This window comes from Drosophila erecta, unplaced genomic scaffold, assembly GCF_003286155.1.
Source record: "Drosophila erecta strain 14021-0224.00,06,07 unplaced genomic scaffold, DereRS2 tig00000126-arrow-pilon, whole genome shotgun sequence".
NCBI classification, from domain to species: domain Eukaryota; kingdom Metazoa; phylum Arthropoda; class Insecta; order Diptera; family Drosophilidae; genus Drosophila; species Drosophila erecta.
In genome coordinates, this window is record NW_020825209.1 from 4001562 (window position 1) to 4022859 (window position 21298).

At 44.1% G+C, this 21298-nt stretch overlaps 1 protein-coding gene across 1 annotated transcript; it reads left to right on the forward strand.

Annotated features, from left to right (window-relative positions):
- The first annotated feature begins 428 nt into the window (after nt 1-428).
- LOC6549708 (homeotic protein ocelliless) lies at nt 429-18524 on the forward strand. The gene is made up of 4 exons (XM_015155604.2): nt 429-1088; nt 8386-8759; nt 10735-10889; nt 17147-18524. Exons 2-4 carry the CDS (start codon nt 8579-8581, stop codon nt 18455-18457), a joined length of 1647 nt encoding a protein of 548 aa, XP_015011090.1. The 5' UTR covers nt 429-1088; nt 8386-8578; the 3' UTR covers nt 18458-18524.
- Nucleotides 18525-21298: the final 2774 nt, after the last annotated feature.

Below are 21298 nucleotides of genomic sequence, written 5' to 3' on the forward strand. Positions count from 1 at the left end.
CAAAGTTGTTGAACTGTATTTTTTTGGGGTGTGGTCCCACACTCAAACGCTCACTAGCTACCTATACACACGCACACACACGCACACACATGCACACACAGGCGTACACACGCGCAGCAGCAACAACACAGCGGTAAATACAGCTGCTCAGCAAACGGTACCACCAGCAGTTGTCTCGCTCCCACTCGGCAAGCTCGTAAGCGGCGAGCGAGAGAGATGGCCGGTGAGAGTGAGAGAGAGAGATACAACTGGTACGGAGCGGAACTAAGGCTATCTCACTCTATCGCGCGGTTGAGAGCCGGGCAGCCATTGCTAAAAGCAGGCACTCACTCGTTCTCCCTCTCGCTTCCACCACCGCTGGTGTTTGTTTGTTGTTTTTTTCCTGCCTCTTCTTCCAACATTTTTTCTTGTTGTTTTTCTTTTTTCGCAGACTCTGGTCGAACGACTTTTGCTCTGCCCGCCCTCTGCCCGCTGCCCGCTGCTCGCTGCGCTGCTGCCGCCGCTGCCGTCGTCCGTGGAAGGTGTACCGCAATTCATTTCCAGAGTAACTTTCGTGCCGCTCGGGTTGTTTTTGTGCGTCGTCCGTCGCCCAGTTGCTCAGTTGCTCATTCGCCCCGTTCGCCGCTCGTTCGATCGCTCTCGCCACTCGCCGCGTTCGCCGATAAGCAAGCAAGCACCAGCGCAAGCCAATAACAACAATCAATTCGCCGTCGCCAAACCGAATCAAATCGAAGCAAACCAAGCCAAACCAAACCAAACACAAATAAACAAATATCAAAACAAGTAGCTGTAGCTAACACAGCTATAGAGAAACAAAGAGCCAGAGGAGAATACTAAGTAATACAGAGAGATATGTCCCTTTGGACATAGCCCAGTGCAAAGTGACGAGAATCTGTTTTTTTACCGTGTTGCCAGTGCTAAACCATAAACATCGCCTAATACATCTCTGGAATACAATATATATATATATACATATATATATATAAAATTTACCTATGCCATAACCATATAGTAGCTGGATCCGTAAACAAGTCGCCATTGGAATACAGCACCGTTTTGCTCCTAGTTTTGTTTGTGTTTTTTTTTCGGTGAGTGCGATCCGCCGATATCGAGAAATCGGTAGCAATCTATATATCCAGCCAGGAATGTGGAGCCGGGAGATAAGCACGGATTAACTGGGGAATCGGTAGACCTAAGTAGTTGTTGGGGGCGGGAATGTATCTTAGGGATTACTCTTATCAACTTGTTTATTCAGCAGAGATCTTAGGTCAAAAGACCCTTTTTGCTACAGTCTGAAATCTTAGGACTTTAGATTTGGAATAATATTGGAAGAATTTACAACCTGCACAGCTTAGATATATGCTTTTTCCTTATCAATTGAAGACACTTCTATTAAAAGCTGAACTTCTAGAGATATTGTATGATACTTTTCGTTTTTTATTTACCATTAGACGAACTTGATAGATCTTTGGTTTTGCAGCGAAAATACCTGATAGCTACTTACAAGCTTAAGATATTTATTCAAATCTTATCATCAGCCGATATTATTTTTCTACATATAATACGCTTTATTTAGCTTCAGTTTCAATGGGTCTTAGGAGTCTTTAATTGGGATACAATTCATTGAGTTTGGGGCCTTCCTAGTCCAAGAACAGAATTACCTATTCCCAATTAGTTATTTCAGCTCTTCGGGAGGGATATGGTGGAGCCTTTCTTGAAATCTGGTTTCGTCCAGGAAATTCCGCCTGTGACTAATGTGCGCATCGTAATGTGAGAAAATGCGCGTTTCGGAGATTCGTTATGATTTTCATAATTTTAATGGGCATATTAAGGCCGCCTCCCCTAATTAGGCAAAACAAAAAGAAGCCAGCAAGACCCGACAAAATCGATGCGAGAAATATGATATAGAAAGAGGCTACCAAATGATAGGGGCAACGGCAAAGAAACCCGAAGAAAACCAATACTAGATACAATAGAAGTCAGCCGACGGACCCGTTCGGGTCACATTATTCACACATATTCCCCACTTCCCCACATCACCACTTCCCGATCCCAGCGATCGGATCGTCTAATTTCAAAGCGGTGGCTATAAATTAAAATATCTGAATAATACGTTGACTCCTCGCAGGCTACTTTGTTGTTCTGTTTTATTATTAATTTGCATATGGTTTTCTAACATAAAGCAACTGAATATTAATATGCAAGTCGATTCATTTTTCTCCCGCTCCGATGGTCTTTCTCCATTCGAATCAAAGTGTTGCGCTGGAACTCGGATTCAGATTCAGATTCGGATTCGGATTCGGATACGGAGTTTGTGGAGCTTGTGAAGTTTGTGGGGATCTCTTGGGATCAATTGGGTCTCACCCACGCTGGTGCTTGTTGGCCCTGCCTAGATCCCCTCAGTCCCACAATACCCCAATGTACCAATCTTCCAATGCCAATTCATTCATTCATTCACAACATCCGCCCAGCGCTGTCGATTGTGAATTGAAAGTCGCCGAGATCGCGTCGCGACACATTTGATACCTTATCGCGGATATCCATAACTCCCAGCGAATAAGTGAATTTCGCTCTAAGGCTGCACTGCAAAAAAGTGGTCGCAGTTGTTGATTCATAAGGCAATGATCTTATCAAGTATTCATTAGAATTACTTCTGTACGATATTCCTGTGTGGCATGATATGATATTACAATTAACAGTATTTACCAGGCAAAACTTGAAACAGTCTAACGAAAAGTATATGTTTTTAGCACCAACCTTTATTGACTGTTGATTAGAGTTCAAAATACTACGATAGTTATACTACGATTCGAGTATGTGGGTATATTTTCGCTCACTGTGGAACGGTATCCATTGTTCCGCTTCCCTAGCACGCCCCAAATCTTTCGGATCGGTTTGGTTGGGGCTCAGTTCGAACTCCCACACACTTGGCATGGGTATGGGTATGGGTATGGATATATATGCTCGTACCTGGGAGATCGGCTCTGGTGTTGCCTTTTTTTGTCGTCATCTTTTGTCAATCTCTTTTGGCGTCGCCTCGCCTTAAGTGAGGTTTCATTTCGTTTCATTTTATTTCATTTCATCTGGCGTTTCTTGGACGCACTTACTGTTTTTTTCCTTGCCCCCTCCCCTTAATTTTTACCCTACCAATTATTTGTATTATTAATTTTTATCTCTCTTCACTCTTTGCTCATTACGCGATACTGGCGGTGTTGTTGCTGTTCACTTCTCAAATTTCGTTGACAAAGCCATTTAAATAGAAATCACTCAGACGGAGCGGAGGTTTATTTTTTGTCAGTCTTCAGTCTTCAGTCTTCAGTTTTCATTTTTCAGGTTCCATTTCCAGTTTCGACTTATCAAGATCACATTGACAATGCGTCAAATAATAAGTTTTTCTAGCCGCTGTCGTTGTTTTTCTTGCCGTTGTTGTTTGTGTTGTGATTCGACTGGGGCTCTTTACTCTATTAGTCTATTATTGATATATTTTTTTTTATTTTTGGTCCACTGTCCATGATGCAATCATTTGTACACGGCAACCACAATAACCAAAACAACAAGCGCAATTCATTCAACATTTTTTCTGTTATTTTTAGTTCGCTTTGTGGGAAGAAGCAGAGACATGATGTAAAGCCAGAAATTTGTTGAATTAAAAGCAATTTTATGGAAATTTATTGGGTTTTGTGTGCCACAAAAGTGGCCAGTGATTGAACAGGTAGATCTAAGAATAGGTATTTTTCGAGCTATACCGATTAAAATATTTTATGCGGAAAAATCCTATTGAAAAATATAAACTTCTTGATTATACTCGTACAATTGAAATTCGTTTAACTCGATTCATTTGCCGTTTATCTGATAACCCTGCCAAATCGCTAATTGTTAACTTAATGGGAAAGCAATTAAAAACGGCAATTCATTAGCATAGTTGGGTATATCCATCATATATCGCCATTCTGGTTTGAAGGGAGTCCGTTTAACTGGACAAGTCGGGGATTATGCTTAATCTATAGACGATAGATTACTGTGATTGAGCAATCTGCCTCGTATCTGTTAATTACACCGACGTCTGCTCATGTGTCAATTCGATTAGGCAAATAATAAGTAATTTGCCGAGCGATAAGCGAAAATACAGAAACTAATTAAAAAATGTGGGCAAGTGGAAAAGTTGTCGCAGCGCCACAAACAGTTAGTCGTTTGATTTCTAGGCCACATACATATATGTACATATGTATGTATATGCCTCCGACTATGTACACTCATAGTTGGAGGCTAGATTTTAATGCCTCTTAAACTTGTCAAATCTTCACACTTTTTCAATTATTTGGCACGTTGCTTAATTAAACTTCAGCCAACGTCAACGTCAAAGTCAAAAGTCAGTAGCTGGAATCCACATCAACATCCATATCCACATCCACATCCACATCCACATCTCATCATCATCATAATCGCGATCCGATCCTCCAGCGGCAGCAAGGTTGCACTTTTCACCAAAGCCAGCTGGAATAAATAAATATAATTTTATGCGAAAATTGCAAATTTAAATGTCAAAATGCATTTGCGTAGAAATGGCAGCGCGACTAGATCCGAGTTTTTCCTACCCGTTTTCTTCTCTTTGCGTTATTTTTCTTTTTTCCTTTTTTTTCGGAACGTGACTGTTGCAGTGGCTACTTTATACTTTATACTTTATACTTGGGGCACCACTTCTACTTCTCGTTCTTTGTTGCATTTATTAAGTTGCATTATTGCCAAAGAGACAGACAGACAGGCAGACAGGCTTATTATGCTAGACCAGCCGCCTCAGCAGCAGAAACAGAAACTCAGACTCAGACTCAGACTCAGACTCAGACTCAGACTCGAACTCGGACTTCGGGTCTTCGGACCGTCTAGTTTGGGTTTCATGCCGTGCCAACCCATATACCATGCCGCATGTACATATATGTATACCATATTCCAGTAGCCGCGGCTCAATGTAAATGAGCCTGAGAAATGCATTTTTCATCTGCCACCTCTTTCGGTTTGTGTGCTTCCATCTCTTTCGCTGCCATAACGCGTTATCCATATAGACGAATGTGCGACTTACACTGGCTGGAGACTTGGGTTTAGCAGAGCGGCTGGTGCATCCCAATTGTTGATCATAAAAAAGCTTAGAACTCAACATTGGTCAAGTAAAACAATATTACTAAGTGTCTCTGAAAGAACTTTTGCATTGCATCGTTTCTGGACAGCGACGGCAAATAAGATTGAGGGAAATAAATGCTTTTAACGATAGAGACCTGTATTTATCTCCATGATAGATCCGCCAAATGGGGCTTACCAACTGGTATGGCACTCCAAAACAGTGGAATCTGATTTCACTGGCTGCTGGCCAGTGTGCAGTAGGAAAATGTGCAATACGCCCGGCCACATTAAGTTGTTGCGGGGCTTGTTAAGGCGGCTAATAGCAGCGACTACCAGAAACTAGCGGCGATTACTACTAACTGCGATCCGGCGACTGACAGGTTAGCACTCCTGACAGCTGCACACAGCACACAGCACTGACTAACTTAAATATAGATATAAGTATGCGATCGCAGAGACGGGCATTTAATATTTCATATTAGTCAGAGCCAAATGCGTAGACCGAAAGTTATGCAAAGTCCGACCATTAATCATGGGGGCAAGCGGCGCGGAGATCCATTCCCATGGCCCAGATGAACAGTAGCCAAGTGGCAGTTCGATTTCTATTCGAATCTTCGTATTTTGAGACTCTGCGACTTTCCCAGGGACCGTCAGCCGGATCATCAGCGAACCAAAACACTTGGATGTGCGGGCTTATAAAGGGTTCAGTACCCCCGCACTCTAGAAAACCGAAAAACCGAAAAAGCGAAAACCCCCAAGATTTTACGGTAGCCATGGCATCGCTGGATCTTCGAATTTCTGGGCATTATTTTGTTTTCCTCCCGGCTGTTTGTCCAATAAATATTATTTTGACCGTAATTACGCGTGGACAAACGAATTGAAATGTTGTGCGGCGGAAATGGGTGTAGAAATAGAAATCGAGAGTGGAAATTGAAAAACACCAGCTCAGAATCGAGCAAATCAGCAGATCGGTAAAACTAAAAAATCAGAAAATGCCGAGTGGAATTTATGTATAATGAAAGTGTCCGCTGTTCGTACGTGATATATGTCCAGCCCAAATGATTTTGCCTCGACTCGTTTCGGCCTCACAATGGATCTCTTCAAAAAAGCAGAAAAATGAAAAAAAAAAAAAAAAAAAAAAAATGCCAGCGGGGCCTTCTTGTTTTCCTCTTCTTTTTTTATTTTATTTTTTTTATTTTACTCGTTTTGCCATTTACCATGATTTTTCATAATCAGCGAGGGCGGCAGGCCAAAGGGGGCTGAAATGTCTAGAAAATCACGTAGAGCCGTAGATCGCCATTCCATACCATTCCATTTCTTCCCGGGTTGTTTCCGAAAATGTGTCACATTCGGTTTTTTGACAGATGCTGAGAGTTTGTCGACGGGGGTTTTTTATTTTTATTTTTTTTGGACCTACATTTCACATTTTTACCTCCTTCGATCGTTTGTGAAATTTTGGTTAATGGAAGTTGGCTAAATAGGAGCCATGGGAACTCTAATTTGAGTTGTGATTGCTTGGATATTCAAGTTCTTATTTTTCGTGATTATATATGTTCAGCCTTAGTCCTAAATATGGCTAAAATCACAGTTCAAGTGATGCGCACAGGTGAACTTGGTGTTGTGGCTTAGAAGTTGAAGTCATATCTCTTTCAGTTCGAAATAGTTTTGGTAATCACAACCTGTTGTGCATAATCATAATGATATTACTGGTGGCATCGCATACTGCAACTTTGCAACTATTAATTACGACTTTGGTTCCGATGGGCAGCGAACTGTACGCTCGTTGGTGGATGGTTAGGGGAGAATCCTTTATAGAGCATATCTCTCGCTGTCTCTTTCCCTGTGCTCTTTTTTGTTCGCTGCCCTGCCTCTCGAATTGAAGCCAGATGTGTTATTAATTTGCGTGTGCGCGTGAGCATGTAATTTGGGAATTCGGAGGGCAGGAGGAACAGGCTCCGGGTCTGTCATCGCACATCGCACATCGCCCATCGCCCATCGGGGATCGGGGCACCATATCGGGTGCTATATCAGGGTCGGGTTTGGTTTGGGATTCGGTTTCTGTTTCTGTTTCGGTTTCGGTGCTTTTTGTTTTTCGCATCTCGGTATCTCGATGTATTTGCGGCTGCATATTGAGGCCGGAATGCATTGAGCCATGAAAACGACATGACAAAACAAAACAAATTTTACATATACTCATCGTATGTGGATATACTTGTATCTCTTTCTCCTGATGTGACAAATAGTTCCGTATTCCATGTGCGGTATTCAATTTCAAAACAATGCGAGAGGTGTTCGTGCTAATTCCGCAATTACAACCGTTTTTCAAACTATTTGGACATTCTTTCCCTACACTCCCGGCCAAATAGTGCTAATTTTTTTCGCACGAAAACTGCCGAAAGTGGAGAAAATGCGCACAAAGGGAATCTAATCCAGGCTAGTTGTCTCTTTCTGGGCTTAGTCTTAATGCCCATTGTCCTGGATCAGGCGGTCTCCTCCCCGTAGATATTCCTCATCTGTGTTAGTAAGTGTCTGAAATAATCCTGCGGCTAAGCGCAGATCAAAGATCTTTAAACCGCAAGATAAGCCCGAATGCGACTTCGTATCGGTGTTCGGGTTTTGGGATTCGGGCTTCGGCGGGACTCGGGATCTCGGGATCTCGGGACTCGGAACCCTGGTTCTGGAGGCGGTTGGGTAATCTTCCCGGGCTGAGTGCGGTGCCCAGATTAGAAGATTTTACATCATAGGCAAACCTCGGGATTAAACCGCAAGGAACGATCGTGAGTGGGCGATAGAGCGCGCGAGGGCGCGATAGAGACGGCTATAGGCGGCAGACAGAGATGGTGGCACAGACACCCATAGATCAAGACCTAGACCTGCCTTATAAGTCCCGGTTCTGTTTGGTCTCGATCTTAGAATGTAATTGGAACTCGTGGCAAGAGCTTAGCCCACAACAAACAAGCAACATAGCCCAGTGAATTTCACAGATAATTGGCGATGTGAGTGATTTGCTGGCATCAACTGCTTCTCGCACTGATTTCCATATCTTGACTTCTCTTGTGAGAATCCATTTTCATATCGCGATGGGCTAAGCAAGCATTTAACTGATAAAGAATGCCAAGTGATAAAGTGCCAAGTAACTTATGATTCAGTTGTGCTTCAACCATATTAGTGGGTCAGGAACTTGGAAACAATGGAAATAATCCAGCTACTCTCTCGTTACCAACTTGCTTAATTACAAACATTAATTACGAACTCCTGACTCCCTTGCAGATCCGACTGAGAGGACCTAGAGCGCTCTAAACAGCGATCATCCATACACGAACATCGATCGGAATACGTGAGTGACCTGGTGGACCGATCCAGCCAGCTCCCGCCAGCTCCAGCCAGAGTTACGGATTCTACAAGCCTGAGGCCAGTGGAGACACACAGCTTCAACGTGGCGCTGCACTCGACCGAGGCCTTGATGGCGGCGGGCTTCCTCAAGTCGGGCGATTTGGGCCCCCATCCGCACAGTTACGGGGGTCCGCATCCGCACCACTCGGTGCCCCACGGACCCCTGCCGCCCGGCATGCCCATGCCCTCGCTGGGGCCCTTCGGCCTCCCACACGGACTGGAGGCCGTCGGGTTCTCCCAAGGTATGTGGGGTAAATATCGCATCGACAATTTTGGTATATGCACAAATCTGTGCAGCACGTAAGCAAACCAGATCGCTCAAATGTGCTGAAAGTTGGCAGAACAGACTGCCAGATACAAACGCTACACTGCGGCGAAATGCGCAGCGATTCGGTGTGATAGCATTAAAGGTTCAAAGGGATTCGTGTGATGCTACAGTTTATAGGGCTCTTTAGGGATTTTTAGTATGAAGCACATAGCATTCATTTGAATGGGCAATTTTCATACGACTGTATTTTTTGTATCATTCTGTTTTTCCCACTGCATAGTCCGGCTTCCTCTTCGTTTTGCTGGCTTTCAATGTCAGTTCGCATCGATATTGCATCATTATCAGTAAAATTGTCAAAATGAATAATGAGCTTCGGGCAGTTTTTGGAGTCTCCAGAGTCTTCGGTCTCCTCGGCGACTTTATCTTCAAGTTTTCAGCTTTAGATTCAGCTTTTCGGTTCCAGTTTTTTCGCTTCGCTCGGTGACGCTGCAAATGACAAACAAAACCTGACAAAAATCACAAAAAATTGGCTACAAAATGCCAACAAAAGACTCTCTGGCCAAGCGGCACACACAAAATTATTGAACGACTGAAATAAAAAGACTGAAAATCATCAAAAAAGAAAAATGATAAAAAGAAAACAACCATTTCATACCCGCAATCAATTTGTGTATTTTTTTGCCTTACTGCTGTAATAAGCCAAGTAATTGACAGAATTTTAACTTGTTATATAAGCTAGTTGTGGCGACAATATAGATATACCATGATGAAAGAGGCCATAATGAAGAAAAACATTAATGGAGAAGAAAAAAGCAAGTATCAGACGACTTACGGTGAAATAAAAACTTAGGGCTTATAATAAAAAATCAGCAGTTCTTTTACAATACGGTTCTGAAATCTTAGTTGCTCAAACCTTGAGCTATTTTGCTCGATCGAAAGACCTTCCAGGAAACTCCATAAATTAGCCATAAAAAATATTTGAAAGAGTCAACAATTTATAGGTGCAGTTAATTAAACGAACGCGCTCTCTCCATAAAGCCAAGGCAAAAATCATAATATTAAGTATCCCAAAAAGAAAAAAAAAGGAGAGACACAAATTGCAATTAATTGTGTGGATATAAAGAAATAAACCAAGTTGGCAACCATTTTGAAAGCGAAAACGAAACTGACACTGAAACGTAAACGTAAGCGTAAGCGTAAACGAAATGCGGCAGCTGCAAAGTGAAGTGAAGTTTTTTATTCAATTTATAAATTCATGACCAAAATGACTAACTCATTAATTTTTGATAGAGCCAGAAAGGGAGGGCCATACAGTCGTATAGTCGCATGGTCGGGGTGTATTTGGGACAAAAAGAAATATAAATATAGGGAGTGGGCCGATGGCAAAGTCTCGATCTTGATGTTTCGGGTTTTCGGACTTTTCGAGCCATCGAGGGTGAGCGACAGAGAGAGCTGACAGGGCAAACAATGCGGCGGCTTAGTACGCACACACACACACAGGCGCACACACACGCGCATACTATATACGCTGTATATATGGAACACTATGTACTGAAAAAAGGGAGTCGCGTCTTTGGGGCGGCTGCTGCTCGGGGGTTGGTTCCTCTGCCAGTCCTTTTTATTCTTTCAGGGGTTGGCCATCGCATTTTTCGGGGGTTGCTGTTCAGCCACATCACACAGACTCACACAGACTCACACACACACAGACTCACACACAGGCACACGAAGTGTAGTGGTATGAGAGTAGCGCACACAGCCGACGGGCAGCAAAATAACGGTTAGAGCCGAAAATATTACTGGGAAAAGTCACGACATCCACGGCGTATGCGTAACGCCAAAGCCGCACAAAGAAAACTTTCAGCACATTCGGTTAGGCACTCACTACCGCTTGGGAACTCTATAACTTATAATTTGTATCCCTTTTCGTTTCTCCCCATTATGCGATCTATGCTATCCAGGCGTCAACACACGCAAACAGCGTCGCGAACGCACCACATTCACACGCGCCCAATTGGACGTTTTGGAAGCCCTGTTTGGCAAGACCCGTTACCCGGACATATTCATGCGCGAAGAAGTGGCCCTCAAGATCAATCTGCCCGAATCCAGAGTACAGGTAAGCACGTCTTCATAACTGGGCGACTTGTAATGCTATCAATATGAAACTTGGCAAGAGGAAAGTGGGCTATGTGAGCGAGGATTGTGTGAGGTTTTCAGTTGATCCCACAAGTTAGTTTCCTTGATAATCGTAATTATTTGATACCACTTTTTAAGTATTTTTGCCTGCTAACCAGAGCATTGATTAGCTCAGTAATTACTTAGCTAATCTTCTGCAATTCCCCCCAAAAACTGCCGTATCGCATTTCCCCTTAACTTCCCTCCGCCCCCAAAGGCAAATACAAACACTTGCTGACCTGCTAACTCGTTTTTTGACTTCGGAAGCCTCAGTGCCTTGGGCACACGCCCATTACGATTACGATTACGATTACCCGCACATGTGAGCTTTTAACCCACAACAACTCGCACAGATACACTTGTATAGTTGGTTTAATTAGGCGAAATGCCCTCGAAAAATGCCGGCAATGCGGCGGACGTCGAAGGAAATCCATAAAACAAACAAATTACAACAGCTCGTAACAGATTGTTGAGCAGGATATATGTACAGGCAGGATATGGGGGTGGTGCCATACTCGCATACGCATATGGAGCGAACAGATCTGATGACTTCCAATGCAAATAGACTGGCAGTTCCGTTTCCGAGAAGTCCGTGATTCCCCCTCGAAGGAAAACGGGGCGATACAAATTCCGTATATTTGCCCAAAGTATTTGCGGGGCATGACAAGTCACCCCTTCAGGATATTGGATGGGAAATAAAAGCTGAAGTAACTGGAGTTTGCTCAAGGCATTAGTCGAGCATAATTTGCGCTAATTTCTAGCGTCAGCCAGATGATCACGATGACGGCAAATTGTACAACTCAATTTTCGGTTGAATAAGGACGCGGCGGTATCGTCTGTTTGTTTAGGTGTCCACGATAGGGCCTAAACAAACAGAGGCAATTCCCTAGCGCCGTTGGCCCAAAAACTGCCAAATGGCCCAAAAACGATCACAGTTTCCGGTTGCTGGAAAAACTGTCATCTCCATTGGTAATTTCCTCGGCAAACACAGCCGCAACATCGATCGTTTTGGACACTGCAACTGCAATGAAAACACACAACGCCCGGCGAGCGCACAAAAAAATAAACATTATTGGCAACAGCTACATTGATCTATCGATTTGTTTGCTTTTCTGCTGCTTCTGCTTTTGCTTTGCTTTGCTTGCCCTTGCTTTGTTAGCCGCCGCTTTTGTCCGAGTCATTTGAGGACGTGACACTGCAGGGTTGCAAGCGCAAGTCCCGCAAGCAACATGCAACTTGCATCACACTTGAGGCACATATAAACCGAAACTTGCACGGAACTGCAAAGGAAGATAGGTGCTGCTTTAGGTGAAGATATGAAAATCGGACGCGTCCTTAAAGCCTTGTTAAGACACGGTCACAAGCCGCTGGGGAAAAGACAGTTAGTAGCAAGCCAACTTTAAAGACCTGGCCGGAAAAAAGCAACAGCGATTAAGGAAGCCCCTGCAGTGGTCGGCTGCGAATGAAAAACGACACGTTCTATTTTCAAGGGGGGAGTGCGGGCCGCCTGAGTGGTGAGGATTGGTGAGGAAGGAAGGACTCTGCAGCAAGGACACCTTGCACATGTCCCATGAACCGGCTGCGTTGCCTTCTTGTGCATTGTTTCCATTTCAAAGCTACGTTTCTTACACAATTGATTCCAGTAATGCACACCGGAGAAACCAGGGAATGTATGTATGTATATAGGAAGTGTGTGTGATGTCGGGGGTGTAGCTGGGAATTGACATTTGTATAGATTTCCCTTTTTCCACACATGTCGCTTCTTCTCGGCCAGTTTCCTGCGTTGTTGTCACTCTGGCTTGGCTGATTCTCAAATGGTTTTCAAACGCAGACACGTACAGTGGTTGCATCACGGAGAAATCCAAAGATATGCTTTAAAACTGATGCAAGTTATTTGAAGAAAACGCAATTTCCCAAGTGCTAATCTGTTGCACATACTCGCAGCACAAATTCCGATCACAGCGCTGAGGACTCAAGTCTTAGCCCCATTTCGAGCCACTGTACCTGTGCCCCTGGAGCAACGCAACATGTCAATGCACATACACTTTTATAAAAAACACATAGCCACCCACACTCGGTCACGTATCAGATTACAGGCAGGAAAACTAGGAAAAACCTTACAAAACCCCAACCGACTGAAAACTGCGAATGGAAATGCCAAAAAGCGGGGGGAGCGGAGCAGCTGAGGTAAAACACGACTCGTTTGCATGTTACAAGGCGTCTGGCTTTTGGTTTTCGCTTTGGCTTTTGGTTTGGGAACTACTGGGACTACTGGGTATTCAGCATTGGGGTCCGCTAGTCTGGGGGTCTCAAGACCCGTGGTTTGGGGCTTCGTGTTTTGCGCTGCCCAGGAAGCCAAGCAACTCAATTAGCCCGAGCAAAACTAGACTGCCGACGGCAGGGGAAAGAGTTTGTAGCTGGATAGTTTGACTAGAATTTAAAGTGGATTAAAAAAATAAATAAAAATTACAGCGTCTCGCACATGGGCTTATAATAATAATTGAGAACGTATTAAGCATGCTACCCATATTGAGAGGTCACACATAGACAGACCACCTTCAGGGCATCTTATCATCCTTATGACATTGCCATTGAGTCCTCGCAGCAGGGCCCCCATTCAAAGGTCACCACGTTGTCAGTGGAACAGAATAGCGTTTCACATAAATAATCATTAACCCCCAAGGCGGGATATGCAGCGGAATCAGAAACAGAAACAGAAACAGACACAGAATCGGAATCAGAAACAGAATCAAAATCAGAATCAGAATCCCCGCAACGAAATCGGAGTCATAATCAGGAGGCCGGGGCTTAGGCCTGGTAAATATTAATTGAATGATAGGCATCTTTATGGCCCAGTAGCGAGATCCAGAGCCCAGAATCCGGAATCCGGTATTTGGCATCCGGGGTGGGTCGCTGTGTCTCGTTTCCAAGTGAGAGGGCGTTGATTGCAACCAATACAAATAACGTAATAATTTTACGCAGCTTATCTGCACCAGAACAGAGCAAACATTTACGCCCAAATGTTTTCATTCGCCGTTCCAGGGTGCGGATCGGGTTTTTCTCTTCCGTTTTTTTCCCCCCATTTTGGTGCCGGTGGTCGGTGGTCGGAGTTTGGATGGCTGCCATCGCTGGCAGTCATAAATCACGGGGAAACTGGCAAACTGGCAAGCTGGCGAAGTGGGAAACCAGTAGCAGCAGCACCACCACCACCAGAAACATCCCAATCCCAGCCAGGCACAATCCCCTAATAATAATAACCGCTCTGCAGATCCTGTGCACCAAAAGAAAATCTTCCAGTTTATTTGGTGATACGATACCAGGAGCTCTTTAAAGGAAACCCTCTTTTCATGACAGCTATAGGTTTTTAATATATTTTTTCTCTCAAATTACGAACAAACTTACAACTTCGTAATTAAGTCATTAAAGATTTTTAGGATCCTGAAGACATTGTGGTTTCATAAAGTTTTCAGTTTCATATAGCACCTATAGCATCTCCGATAGACTCTAGATTTCTAATGGACTTTTTCCATGGTGTAGCCTACCCTTCGCCTGGCCCCCTCCCTCTCCCTTTATCACCTCGGATGCCAGATATGTTCGCCTGGTTTTCAGCTGTTCTTCGTCGGGGGTTGGTAAGCGAGAGTGAGAAGGAGACGGCACCAATGGGTGTGATAGAGAGGGCGCGAGAGCACCTAAACTTAGCCAACTCTTTTTTCTATACGTTTTCCATTTTCCCTTTTCCTTTGTTGCAAAAGGATTTGTCTGCTGCGAAAAATGAGGGGAGAAGAGCTAAAGGGAAACTTTGCCGCACAGCTGTTTTATAAAATTAATTTTCCCATTGCGGATTAACAATTTCCACTCTTTCCATTACTCGCGCATTTCACTCATGCCCATTTGGGCGAAAGAAAGCGACCGATGCATATATGGGGCTTAGAAAGAGACGGTGCAAGAGTTATGCATAATTCTCAATTTGTTAATGCAATGTGGATATGTTAATATGTGTGTTTAGCTGAAGCCCAAAGTAAGAGTCAGTCCGGGAATCAAGTTAATGAAAATGCAGAAAATTACACTTGCTTGCAAAGTAATCACCAAGTAATCAAATGGGTAACTTGCATACTTTGGCTCAGCAACCATTTTTGGAATGTCTGATAGCTTATTTCCCAACTATGCGTGGCCTCATGTTTACTCGGGAAATGTATATGGAATATTTTGGGTGAGTCTCTGAAGGACCCAGAGATCCGGAATTCCCACAGCCTCAACAATTTGGCTCAAGTGTTTGCCTTAGTCAAGTGTCTCTGCCAGTTTGCTGCTACTGAATGTTTGCGTTTGTTTGTTTATTTGTGGGGGGCGTGTGGGCGTGAAAGTGGGCGTGTGCCTGATGGCCGGCGGCTGCAATTTTCCCACATCAATTAGTTTGCCCGGCGAGCAATGAATAAATTATGCGGGGGGTGTTTTTGTGGGCTGTCCCCCACAAGCCCATGGGCTTGGGATCTCTGGACCCACAACAAGTGCAAAAAGTCACGCGCTGTTCGGCTGCCAGCAAATAGAAAGAGGAAAAGTTACATCAACAGCCGGCGGCGGCGGTGGCGGCGGTGGCCAAAAAATTGACTCGATTATATTGTCACACGCCCCCCTGCCACCCACAGCCACCCATGAAGTGGGCCGGAAACCCATAACCACCCACTCAAACGCGCCCTTGGGCGGAAAACGCATCCCTTGTGGACGGGAGAATGGGCGAATCCTGGAGACAGGAGGACAACAATAAACAGCCCATAAAGCGGCACACTCGAGCGCAAGGAATTCACTTAGTCTTGTTTGTTATGCTTAAGGGGCTGCAAACAATCCGCTAAGTGCCAGATCAGAGGACATGGCGGTTTTCCAGCCAGAATTAGGCATTTTATAGCCGAAAAGTTTCAAATTTTTATTTATTCTAGACCATTTTTGCGACTCCAAAAGCTGGAGAGCACGACAACAACAAAATGTAATAATAATTGTCAATTGATCGTAGAAAGTTCAAACAAGCATCTTTTTGGGCTCAATGAAGGACAGAATTGGCCATTCAGACAGTAAGTTTGGCCAGCAGCCGTACACAGTTGAAACATGTTCAATACCAAAAAGCTCTGGCAACTCTGGTTGACGCAAATCAAGGCACAAGCAGTGCTGCTGGCCAAGCAGTCGAAAAGCAAAAGCAGGGAAAAGCAGTAGGCGGACTGCATGGCAAATGTTATTTCAGTGATTTGTTGTTTGGGGTTGGTGTTGCTTGCTAATGGCTTGTGCTTTGGTAAACAGCTGAATTTATTACCGCCCCACACCCCCACTCAGCCCACCCGAAACTTCCCTCCCCCTTTTTTGGGAAGTTAACACTTGCCACGCGGCTGCGGCCACTCGAGCATTTCATTGCCGTTTTTTCTGCTGACTTCAAGGGGAGTTTGAGGGCGAACCTTTCGGAAAAAAAGAAAGGGGGAGCCAGTCGAGGAAAAAAAGAGCATTAAACAAGGCGTATCAAATGTCATTATTTGTCAGCACAACGCAGTGCCCCGCTCCACTCGGAAACTGGAAATTCAATTACAATTTTCAATTCCATTTTGCATTCGTAAATCCCCTTTTGTGATTTGACTTCGCCCGCTCTGATTTCCTATGCCATTTTCTTTGATTCCGTTTAATGAACTGCTCGCAAATTTCATAATAATATTGACAACACTAAGCTTGGGAATTTTTGCAATTTTGCAAAGTTTAGCACAAATTTAGACAACATTTGGCGATGTTTTAAAACCGTCGACGACTTGATTTGTCCTTCTAATGAACTTCAAAGGAAACTCAGGGTGGGCCAACTTCAAAGTGATTTTGTTTTCGTCTGTGTTTTTATTTTGTTTTTTTTTTTTTTTTTGTTGTAAATTGTTGGCTCGTTTGCGGTTTTACCTTGTTTTCCGATTTTCAGGACTTTCCCGGGGGATGGAGCTTTAGAATTTGTAGGCACATGATTTGCTTGAATAGCCACGAATTTGTAATATCAATGGTTGATTGATTTTACAGACTCTTTTGGCTGGGGCACCATTTCGAATTGTGATTGATGTACAGCAATGTGAAGCATTTATAAAATGGTCAATCTGACAAACGTTGCCAAACTTTTCCCAGCTGGAATTAAGAAAAAAATTCAAATAAATCCCCACTAACAACTCACCTCTTCGACAATTTTTCCAGGTGTGGTTCAAGAACCGCCGCGCCAAGTGCCGCCAGCAGTTGCAGCAGCAGCAGCAGTCGAACAGCTTGAGCAGCTCCAAGAACGCCAGCGGCGGCAGCGGCGCCAGCTGCAGCAGCTCCTCCGCCAACAGTCGCAGCAACAGCAACAACAACGGCAGCAGCAGCAACAACAACACACAGAGCTCCGGCGGCAACCACAGCAACAAGTCGAGCCAAAAGCAGGGCAACTCGCAGTCCAGCCAGCAGGGCGGCGGCTCCTCCGGCGGCAACAACAGCAACAACAACTCCGCGGCAGCGGCAGCCAGTGCAGCGGCAGCGGTGGCAGCGGCCCAATCGATCAAGACGCACCACAGTTCCTTTTTGAGCGCCGCCGCGGCGGCAGCCTCGGGCGGTACAAATCAGTCGGCCAACAACAATAGCAACAACAACCAAGGCAACTCAACGCCGAACAGCAGCAGCAGCGGCGGCGGCGGTGGCGGCGGCGGCGGAAGCCAGGCGGGCGGACACCTATCCGCCGCAGCAGCAGCGGCGGCCCTGAACGTGACCGCCGCCCACCAGAACTCCTCGCCACTGCTGCCCACGCCGGCCACGTCCGTCAGTCCGGTGAGCATCGTTTGCAAAAAGGAGCACTTGTCCGGCGGCTATGGATCCAGTGTGGGCGGTGGTGGCGGCGGCGGCGGCGGTGGCGCCTCCTCCGGCGGCCTCAACTTGGGCGTGGGCGTGGGCGTCGGCGTGGGCGTGGGCGTTGGTGTGGGCGTGTCGCAGGATCTGCTCCGCTCGCCCTATGATCAGCTGAAGGACGCTGGCGGCGACATTGGTGCCGGCGTGCATCATCATCATAGCATCTATGGCACGGCGGCTGGCAGTAATCCGCGCCTGCTGCAGCCGGGCGGCAACATCACACCGATGGACAGCAGCAGCAGCATCACCACCCCATCGCCGCCCATCACACCCATGTCGCCGCAATCGGCGGCCGCAGCGGCCCACGCCGCCCAATCGGCCCAGTCCGCCCACCACTCCGCCGCCCACTCGGCCGCCTACATGTCCAATCACGATTCGTACAACTTCTGGCACAATCAGTACCAGCAGTATCCGAACAACTACGCCCAGGCGCCCAGCTACTACTCCCAAATGGAGTACTTCAGCAACCAGAACCAGGTCAACTACAACATGGGCCACTCGGGCTACACGGCCTCCAACTTTGGACTGTCGCCATCGCCATCCTTCACGGGCACCGTGTCCGCGCAGGCCTTCTCCCAGAACAGCCTGGACTACATGTCGCCGCAGGATAAGTACGCGAATATGGTGTAGAATCTACTCTTCCAGTACTGCAGCGGTGGCAGCAACAACAGCAGTTCCGCGGGGGCAAGTGCTTCGGGTTCGGGTTCGGGTTCGGGTTCGGGTTCAGGTTCGGGTTCAGGTTCGGGCTCCGGTTCGGGCTCCGGTTCGGGTTCGGGTTCGGGTTCAGGTTCGGGTTTCGGTTATGTTTCTGGTTTTGGATCTGGATCGGGATGTGGATCGGGTTCAGGATCGGGGAGCAATAGTTCTCCCCAGCTGGATCAGCATCATCAACACCATCACCAGCATCACCACCAGAATCATCACCAGAATCATCACCAGAATCCCCAGGGCCATCATCATCAGCACCAACACCATCTGGATGATGAACAGCGACAGAACATGGGGCACCAACCAGATCAGCACCTGGATCACTCGTTTGGTTAGGAATGATCGAGTGCATAGAGCCCCAATAGATACATATCTACACACACATGGATACAGCCCCCGATGCTCCGCTGCTTTCTCAAAACTGATTCAAAGACACACCGACCGGAGGAGACACACTTCCTTTGCGATCATACTTGGTGGATGGGATGTGGCTGGCTATATGGAAGCAAAGCGGAGAGCATAGGAAATTCACATCGATTTTACTTCAAGTCCCAGCCTATTCTCATTGATTTCTAAAGATTCTTCTTGACTCATATAAATTGAAAGTGATATAAATAGATTTTTCACATTATTGGCCACTTGTTAGATTAATTAATATTCATGTGAGGCATTTAGATTCAAATAGATTGTATAACCGTAAATCGCAAGTTCACTTCAATTCTTACATAGATATTTATAGATTCAAGAAAATTCTTTTAAATCTCAAACTAACGAATATTTACTGTAGCAATGCCAAACTCCACCAAATATGATCGCGAGAAGGAATGTCCCGCGTTTGGGGTGTATTTCTTAGTTTTTTTTTTTTTTTTGTAGTTAACAACAATTTTTTTTAATATATAATAGAAGCGTGTGTAAAAAGCGGGGAGTTACAAGTTTATACAGCCCAAAACATAAACGTAAATCTATAACTAAACATAGGTATTATAGACCTAGCTTAAGCCGCCAGGATCAACGAAGAAAATGAGTGATAAAACAGGAATGACAAACATTTGTTAAAATCCAGAGAGTAAATGCATGCAAGGATTGCGAAAGTAGGGAGTAATTTGTAAGTTGTCAGGAGAGTTTTTAAATGCAATACGTAGACCATTCCGTGCTACAGCCAGGGGGGTTGGGTTGGGGAGGGGGTATGGATCCCCCGAAAGAAGGGGGGCTTTGGGGATCGCCAGAAATAAGAAAACAGAGCTGCACCAGCACCACCACCATAAAAGTGGTGGCTTGGACCAGCTCAGCATATCATAAAGCTAAAACTTAATTCCAATTTCAAGTTCTTTAAACCAAACTAAGACATAACATTACGAAAAACAAGAAAAGGAAAAAAGAATGTTTAAAGTTCAAATCATCATTTTGTCGTCTTTATATAACAAACTAAATGAAAAACGAAAACGAAAAAAAAACAAGAATATTTATACATAATATATATAAAAGATATATAGAGAATACAAACCAAAATCAGCTAAAACGAATTAACATTTCAGACTTTAAAAGCATATAATAATATGAAAACAGAGGCCCAACTAAGGGAATTCGCGGAAAAGGCAAGAGTATTTAGCAACTAAGCGACTCGAAATGATATAAATGATGAAACTTCACACATGACGATTGATTATATATAGGAAATTTTATTGCAAATAAAAAACAAGCCACAATCCAAAAGCGAAACAAAAACGACAGCAAGAAAATATTTATAAAATACTTTAACGTAATTTTTAAAAAATGTACAAAACCTAAAAAAAAACCACATGGAAAATTCTTGGTAAATATATATATATATATATTAATGATATATATGTGTGCGTGTAAATGTTCTTCATAAAGTACGCTAAAAGATTTATAAATATATATAAATAAATAACGAACAACTTTTGTAATATTAAAACACACACGACGCAGACAGACCCACAAACAAAAGTTAGTTCAATGGAGCTCTTCTGGAATTTTTTGTTTAGTTTTAATTTCAATTTAATTGTAATTTAAGCTTAACAATTTGTTTAAAAAACACAATCACACACACTCACATACACAACGACAAAACAACACACAAGCAAACACACACACACACTCATAAACGAAAAGCATGTAAGGAAAATCGAAGAATATTTAGCATTTAATTCACTTAATCTAAGAACATTTTTTTTCCGCGGGATACATTTTAAGCGAAAAAGATGTGAGATGGTCTGGAAGCAAGAGAAAGATAAACAAAATTAGTTATTAATATTTAAGAGCGGATCTATATACAGCATATATAATTATATATATGATCCCTATATATATATTATATATAATTATATGCTAACGTTTAAGCAAACTGGTTAATTCTTTTTTTTTTTTTTAATTATAAAACCGAAAGAAAAACTAAAATAATTGTAAAAAGTTCACAAAAATATGATCAGATGAATAATATATATATAAAGAAAAAAACATAAGCACGTCTTTTTATTTATTCGACTTTCCGCAGGCTCAACACAAGTTTAAGGAACTAAAAGTTAAGAACTACTTCTATTAAATAAAATAATTTCCCAATTCGAATTGACTTGAGTCACATAGTACGTGTGGCATACCCAACTTGGCCCATACACACCTGAGCTATTCGGTATAAATAACTTTGGGCCGGGAATTTGGCTGGGCAAATAAAACCCGATCCTTAAAGGCTACCAGAACATTCCGTTGACGGCTAAAATCCAATCTCTTCTGATCTTCCAGTGG